Source organism: Setaria italica, chromosome III, assembly GCF_000263155.2.
Source record: "Setaria italica strain Yugu1 chromosome III, Setaria_italica_v2.0, whole genome shotgun sequence".
NCBI lineage: Eukaryota > Viridiplantae > Streptophyta > Magnoliopsida > Poales > Poaceae > Setaria > Setaria italica.
Genome location: NC_028452.1, coordinates 40,244,097 through 40,252,059, shown reverse-complemented (window position 1 = coordinate 40,252,059; position 7,963 = coordinate 40,244,097). Strand labels below are relative to the sequence as shown.

The 7,963-nt window shown below is 49.3% G+C and overlaps 1 protein-coding gene across 1 annotated transcript; it reads right to left on the bottom strand.

The window, feature by feature from the left end:
* Positions 1–896: 896 nt before the first annotated feature.
* On the bottom strand, positions 897–3,964 carry LOC101759447 (L-type lectin-domain containing receptor kinase S.4). Its single transcript, XM_004962606.3, has 2 exons — positions 1,402–3,964; positions 897–1,302 (listed from the first exon to the last, which is right to left on the bottom strand). The coding sequence occupies exon 1, from the start codon at positions 3,524–3,526 to the stop codon at positions 1,439–1,441; it is 2,088 nt and encodes a 695-aa protein (XP_004962663.1). The 5' UTR covers positions 3,527–3,964; the 3' UTR covers positions 897–1,302; positions 1,402–1,438.
* Between the last annotated feature and the right edge of the window lie 3,999 nt (positions 3,965–7,963).

The following is a 7,963-nucleotide window of genomic DNA, read 5'->3' as shown; positions in this document are numbered from 1 at the left end:
CTTGGAATAAGGTTGCATGAATGTTGGATGGCATCCGGTGCTAGCAGTGGATGTTGGATGTCCGGACGCTAGCAACACTGTTGACAAAATAAATCATAATGGCTTGCACAATTTGTATCCGAAATTATCAACGTAACACACAATATTTGGTTGCATAGGCAAAACAAAACACTAGCCTTCCAAAGAATACTTCCGTAAACTATTAAGCTCGCTCCTTGGTATGCGTTGGGGTCCGGCAATCTAGATAAGTAACACGATGCTCATTTATAACATTTTTAGTTTCGGACATCCTTAGTACTTGTGGATGACATCGGTCCAACAATCACCACGCGTCCCAGCAATTTGGCGCGGGCCGGCGCACTGGTCCCATCAAAGTAATCCGGGCCATTGAAATCTAGTGGAAAAAATAAGTAAAATCTACTGTTTCGAAATTCAAAATTATAAATTTCCCCGAAAAGTCATTGTAGCAAATTCTCAACGTTTTATAAGGTATTGGAGCAAATCGCATTTACAAGATGGGATTTGGCAAAGCCCACGTTTGTAGGCTGAATTTTTTTTAGCTAGAAGAAATGTTCTCGATGCAGTTTCTTGGGATGACCTCCTAATAAATCTAAAACAATATATGGGCATCCCGGAAACAAAATTCAGTGTAAAACAACCCGCACCTATCGGGCAAAATAAGAACAGCACCGTTCAACCACTACTAGAAAAACAACATTTCGTCCCGTGCTAACATTATTACCGAGTCCAAATTTGGAAGTTCCTAGTGGTCTTTTAATACCGGGTTATAACACTACCCAGTCCTAAAAGTGACATTTAGTATCGGGTGGTGTTATAACCCGGTACTAGAGGCTCTTCCATGGGTTACTTTAAAAGGAAAATATATTTAACTCTATCACATGTATTATGTAGGTGAGATGATAAGGAAGGATCATGCGAGGTTTGAAGTCATGGGTTCGAATCTCAGGCACTGTGCACACGCATATTACACATATGAGCCTTCTGCTGTTCAACAAGTTTTAAACAATTTAGTACCGGTTGGTAACATCAACTAGTACTAATAGATACCCTTTAGTACTGATTATTTGATCCGGTACTAATGGACTCCAAGTGGAAACTGGTACTAAAAAGCCGTTTCTCCAGCTGTGAACCCTCCTCTTTTTACCATTAGGAAGAACTTTGTTTCAGCTGCATACCAGGAAGCACTTCTTCTCGGAGAACCTCAATATCCACAGGCTTATTAGCTAAATGGTAAGTGGCACATGCAATTCGTCCCGTTGCTTCCCGAGGGTTTTCGTAACCCTGCGCAAAAAGGATATGACAAAAGAACCAACATTTACACAACAGTTACACATGTCCATCTCAACATCTTTACAGAAAAGAAATACTACAACGACATACGTGTGCGCCCTTGCAGCATTCTATATAAGGTAGTAGTTCACCGTCCGCCTTGCAGCGAGCTGGCCGACATCGTACCGCCGGAGGAGGACCACGTCATGGAGACCGACGACCCGAAGTACTCGGCCGTGTTGGCGCCGGAGAAGACGAGCTCCGCGTCCTCCTGAATCGCCTCCTCGCCGCTGAGATACCGGCTAACCTGCCTCATGGTGGGCCTCGTCTCCGGCCGAACCTGGCTGCACATCAGGCCAAGCCACAGCACCAGCCTCGCCTCCCCCTCGTCGTAGCACCCCTCCAGCCTCGGGTCCACGGCGCGCAGCAGGTCGCCGGCAAGCCCGCAGTCGCGGACCCACCTAACCAGGACCACGTCCGGCGCATCACCGCCGTCAGCCGTCGCCTCGTCCGGCGGCGGCGGCTCCACTGGGCGGCGCCCGCACGCGACTTCGAGCAGCAGCGCGCCGAAGGAGAAGACGTCGGCGGCCGTGGTGGCGCGGCTGGTGACGGTGAGCTCGGGGGCCATGTACCCGAGCGTCCCCGCCACGCGCGTCGACGCCGGGTCCGCGCCGTGCTCGTAGAGTCGCGCGAGGCCGAAGTCGCCGAGCCGAGCGCCCATGTCGGCGCCGAGGAGGACGTTGTTGGCCTTCACGTCGCGGTGCACCACCACGTGCTCCCACTCCTCGTGCAGGTACAGCAGGCCGCGGGCGACGCCGCCGAGGACGGCGAACCGCTGCGCCCACGCCAGCGGCGGCGGCGACGCCTTATCCCGGTCCGCGGCGGCGCCAGCGCCGGTGCCGAACAGGCGCGAGTCGAGGCTGCCGTTGGGCATGAACTCGTAGACGAGGAGCAGGTCCTGGCCGTGCTTGCACCACCCGCGGAGCTCGACGAGGTTGCGGTGGCGCATGCGCCCGAGGCTCGCGACCTCGGCGACGAACTCCTTCATTCCCTGCCTCGTGCCTGCGGAGATCCGCTTGATCGCCACCAAGTCGCCGGCCGAGCGCCGCCGCCGGAGGACCCCTTTGTACACCTGGCCGAAGCCGCCGGCGCCAAGAAGCTCGCTTTGCTTGAATCCCTTAGTCGCATTGTAGAGCTCCCTGTACGGGAACCTGTGAGGGTGCTCCAGCTCCCAGTCCTCGAGCTTGTCAGCGAGCGCCGCCCGCTTCCTAACCCAGCGCACGGCGGCCATGCCCGCTGCGATTACCGCGAGCGTCCCCGCGCAAGCCACGGCAGCGAACTTGACGATGACGAGCTTGGAGGGACCCGAGCTCGGCCGCGGCACTTTCGGCAGCCGCCGGAGATTGATGGGTTGAGCCGGCCCGTTTGTCCGGAAGCTCCACGCCAAGATGTAGTGCGCGCTCGCCAGCTTCCCCGTCGACGACGAGAAGCCGACGTACATGTCCTCCTTGAAGACCGGCCGGAGATCGAGCTTCGTGGAGATCAGCGGCCGGCGAGGCCGGGTCGCGACGGACACCGGGGCGACGGTCACGTTGAGGACGCCGCTGCCGCCGTCGTAGTCGATCCACGCCTGGATCGGCTGCGCGCTCTCCAGCGTCACGGGAACCTTGGTGTTGTCGCCGTCGCCGGCATAGTACGCCACCGGCTCCGACACGTTGGAGAAGAGGCTGTTCACGTCGACGCCGACGTGGTTGCCATTGATGTCGTCCATCTCCAGGTCCATCACGGTGTCGAACTCAACGGCGAGGACGTGGTTGGAGGCGTTGCGGTTTGTGGTTGGTCCAAAGACGCCGAGGTAGATCTCGGGGGACGCTCCGGGGAGCGTGGTGGAAGGGGAGACCACGAAGGCCAGGCCGTGGCCGCCGCCGCTCCCGACGGTCACGATGTCGAGGACGAACGCCGTGCTGAACGACGCCAGCCTCCCGCCGCCGTGGAGGAAGCGGACGGGGGAGCTCCTGAAAGCGTGGCCGACGAGGCGGTTGCTGTCGTTGGTGAGCCGGAGCGCGCCGCCGTGCAGCACCGACGCGGAGCCGTCCAGGGCCAGGTCCGAGCCCGACGCGTGCTGGAAACCTTGGTAGATGAAGTCGACATCGTCGGCGGCCGAGCAGGAACTGCCGGAGAGGAGCACGAGGAGAAACAGCACGGAGAGGTTTAGGGCAGTGTTGGGCGCGATCATTCTGAAGCACTCGTCGTCTTCCTCGGTCTGAAATGGGGATCGAGGTGAGCACCATGCATTGTGGAGGAAGCTCTAATACACTAGTGCGGTTTGCCCTACCAATGGCCCTTGGGTTAACTTCACTTGTCCATGGACATGTCAATATTTCGGGAGGCCCCACCTGTCATTGAGCTTATAACAATAATGCATTGACTGATTTGTGCAAGGTAGACTCAACATAGTCAAGATGGGAATCTGATTTTGACGGGACTGGAAATGAGGGACCAAAAATGAAGAAGTGATGATGGAACATTCTACCTGTCCCATTGGCAACATTCGTCGTCCAAGTCGTCGCGCCGGCTAGGAATTAAGTAGAGTTGAACCACAAGACTCGTCGCCTGCAGGACACGACCGAACGACTGGCCCAGAGGCCTTTCGGCATGCAATTCAGTGTGAAGTGGAAAGAATACGAGGTAGACAGCACTAGATGCCTCTGGCAATACCAGGCACGCGTTCATGTTCATCAATTCGCAACAAGGATTGGTCCGGTCAAAGTATGTGTTACTTGCATGCATAAACGCCATCGGGTGCCCGGTAAACGTCGTTCTCATTTGATTAAGGAACCGATTATGCACGTACACAATTGCGCGGCAAGATACTATTCCCTCCACTTAGCTTCATGTTTATCGGTAGCTTCGGGAGTATACGTCTCACAATATTTGTCCATTATGGATATTGTTAAGAGTGTAGTCATTGCGATATTTTCACTCTACATTTGAAATTTTCGAAAGAAGGTATTTGTATCATCTATTTTACAGGGACATAGATGAGAATTTTGCATTGTTTTTTTTTTGAACTCATACTTCTTTTTGGTTAGTAGTTAATACCCGTACTGTGCTAGGGATATACATAGGAAAACCGAGGAGTATACATGTCTCTTGTGCTAAAAATATTTACAAAATTCATAAATAGATAAATTCTGTGATTAGTTCTTTTTACTCTAGCAGACACAACCCCTTTCGTTCCCGGTGACGGTGAGCAGCAACACGTACTTGTCCTTCATTGTTAGAGCCAGCCAACGCATCGAATCCGAGCCGTCTCGATGCTTAGTGTCGTTCACGAGGTCAGGCCCTCGAATTTGTGGGCTGTTGGATTTTTCACCGCCAAAGAGTCTCATTTCGTTTGATAACAATCGAATGTTTTTTTCTTTATTATTGTCTCAGTATTTTGTTTTTTTGCTAACGAGCGAAAGGCACGTAGTACTATCTAGCAAGATTGGGATTTGGGTGATGAGACAACCAAAATCACTCTGTTTTGGTAATTGAAAAAAGCAACAAGAAAAATCGAGTGAAATAATACACTGAAACAACCAAAAAACAGCAGGCCAAAATACAAGAGAGCGATAAAAGCTGACACAAACTAGTTGGGCTGGCTTGCGGATCCAATTGTCAGCACGAAACCCCCAAACAGATTGAAGATTTCCTTGCTTTAAACATCTAGTGAACCATTTTTTGCATATATTTGAATTAACACTATATTTACAACAAGGTAATACAAAAACATACTTATAGCTTCAAATATAGCCTTTTAGATTAAAAAATTCATATATCAAGAGATGACATACTAATGCCCAAAGATTCAGAACAGTGACACAATATGTCAAGGCAAATCATTAGACATCCATTCTAGTAGTTGCAAGTAATACAAAAACTAAACTCGGTTACAATGTATGAAGAAAATCACACGACTTTCACAAGAATAAGTAAAGTTAAAAGTAATATGTTTGCAATCTTTATTGATGATATCGATATTTTTTCCTACAAAACAAGTTGACATATAGAAACTTATGAAACTTTATGAATTTCAAATTCATCTTGATTAATTGTGAAAATGGCCGTTGAATGGTATTTAAGGGTCCCAAATTAGTTTATAGCCATTTTTAAAAGTTTTCTTTCAAAAATTGTGGTATTATTAAATGAGGTGGGATCCACCATTTGTTTTAAAGATTCACAGAAAAACATATGACAATCCAACATCGTCATAAATTTGTGACGCTTGCTAGTTGTCATGGAAATAAAAGAGTGTTCTTCACAATGTGATATTGGAATAATTTATGATGATTTCTAATTATCCTTAAAGATGAGCTTTTGTTTTTCATCTCTAAACCATATCGTCCCCTACAAAATGTCATAAAAGTGAATGACCTTATGACATTTTGGTATGTTATCACGAGATATTGGTCATAAAGATCATATGCGTTATAGTGAGTTTTTATCTGAGTAACAATTAGGAATTCCAATGCCCAAGGGGAGCTATTACCTAGGTCACATCTTATGCCTTTCTCAACCCATATCAGGTCCATGGGCTTTGCTTCTCGAAGAATTATTTGGCTTCGGTGATGACATGGGCTTTAGCCGTATGGAGGAGTCTAGGATACATCAACGAAGAAAAGATTAGCATAGGTTGTGCTTGAAATGGCATTCGTGGCCCACATTGTTGGGCCTTCTCATTGGGCCCAAACATGAGCAGCACAGAAGAGACTTTTGCCTTGTCCGGTAGAAGAGGTTGGCTAATCTAGGCCACAATTGGGTCTTCACCAGGCCCAATGTGGAAGAAGTATCCTAGTGCTTCGCTCTGGGGAGGTGGGTGTGGATAGAGGGGCACCTAGGCCTTTGCTAGTTTGTTTGGGTTTGGACTAGGCATCAGCTTTCAGTACCATGGGGAAGAACATGCTGCCATGTGATAGATTAAAGTCTTTTCTAATCTATGAGTGTTCTTATGGAGGCTGGCTCAACATTCTCTCATGTCTTGAGATGTCCTCCATCATAGGAACATGATCACGAAGAGCACCTGTGCAATTTGTGGTGCATCAGACTCAAGCAAACATTCGCTCATGGAGTGTAAAATGGCCAAGTGTGTTTGGGCCCTTCAGAGGTAAGAGATCACGGAACAAACTATGCAAGAGTTCCAAGAAAAAGATGCTAGGGGTGTGCTAGTGGTGATAATATATATATTCATTGTCATGTGAAGAATAGCTTATTGGAGTGATTTATCTCAAATCTACAGCCGACCAAACCTGTTCGAGGAAAGTAGGTATCCTTTACTAGATTCCTCCTCCAAGGGTTCTTATAGATCAATATTTATGTGCACTTCCACTGTTCGGCTGTATCACATGACAATGGTATCAGTGTTTTAGATCGGCAACCCGCCTAGGGGTACCCTAGGTGGTCTTTTGTGCGGTGGGTGCCGTCGAGAATCAAGGAGTCAATGGTGATGCAAGGAACACGATTTAGATAGGTTTGGGCCGCTAGATCGCGTAATATCCTACGTCCTATGTGTAAATTGTATTGAGCTTGTTCTCCATTGTTCGTTGTTTTGGAGGGGGTCCCTGCCCGCCCTTATATAGTCGGGGGAGCAGGGTTACAGGGCGGATTGTGTATGAGTCCTAGTCGAGTACGTTTTACAGAGTCCTACTCTAACTCGGTAGAGTGGTTTCCTTCTGACCCGACTAGTCTTCGGGGAGTACATGAAGTCTACGTGCCCTGCGGAGTAGCCTTTATGTCCGAGTAGGTTTCGGGTATGTTCCCTTGAGTGGGTTCGTAAGTCTTCTGGTGGGCCTAGGGGTGCCTAGCCGACAAGCCCCCAAGTACTTTGTAGTTGAGAGAAATAGCTCCGAGTACTTGAAGATGTCGCCTAAGTTCCTCCCGGTGCTCCTTGAGTACTTCTCCATGCGGCCAACCTTCGAGTACCGGAGCAGTCGCGTGACTGGAAGGTACTCTTAGCAGTCCCCGATGTTTGCTTCGAGTAGTCTTTGCTTTGAAACTTTTTTCATGGTAGTGCGATGACAATCGCACTCCATATCGAGTAGCCCCCGAGCCTTAGGTTGAATCGAAGAATCAGGCTGAGGATCAAACTTGTAACTTCACTCCGTCTAAGTCTTCAGAAAAAGAAAACTTTATCTAATGGGCACGGTATATGCAGCCTCCGAGCACTTGGACGACTTCTTGTAGTCGGTGAAGGGATCAATCTTTTAGTTGGAGTAACCATTGGACATTATGGTGGTAAATTTGAGTCGTATCTGACCGTTGCTTAATTAGCGGGTGGAATCCGAAGATGTTGCTAATATAATAGGGGGGGCCAATGCTAATTATTGATACGTTTGTTTCAGCAGATCTGCAATTTGCGCCCCTTGTTTGCCACCCTAGCGCCGCTGCTCACGCTTGCACCACCGCCGCCATTGTTGCCCTTGCCTGGTCTTTAGGAGAGAGATTTGTTGCGGTCTTTTCCTCCCTCCTTTTTCCTCAAGATCAGTTGATGCGTGTCAAGAAGATGGGCAAGAAACCTGAGAAGGTCCAGGGGGAGGCCGCGGCCACCAGCAAGTTGAGATCCAGATCCAAGAAGGGCATGAAGCCCGATTTGCCAGCGCCCAAGTGTGGCCGAACGAATCAGACCACGCCG

Excerpts from the sequence above, each read along its gene's own strand:
- LOC101759447 (XM_004962606.3), bottom strand. The coding sequence starts at position 3,526 with ATGATCGCGCCCAACACTGCCCTAAACCTCTCCGTGCTGTTTCTCCTC.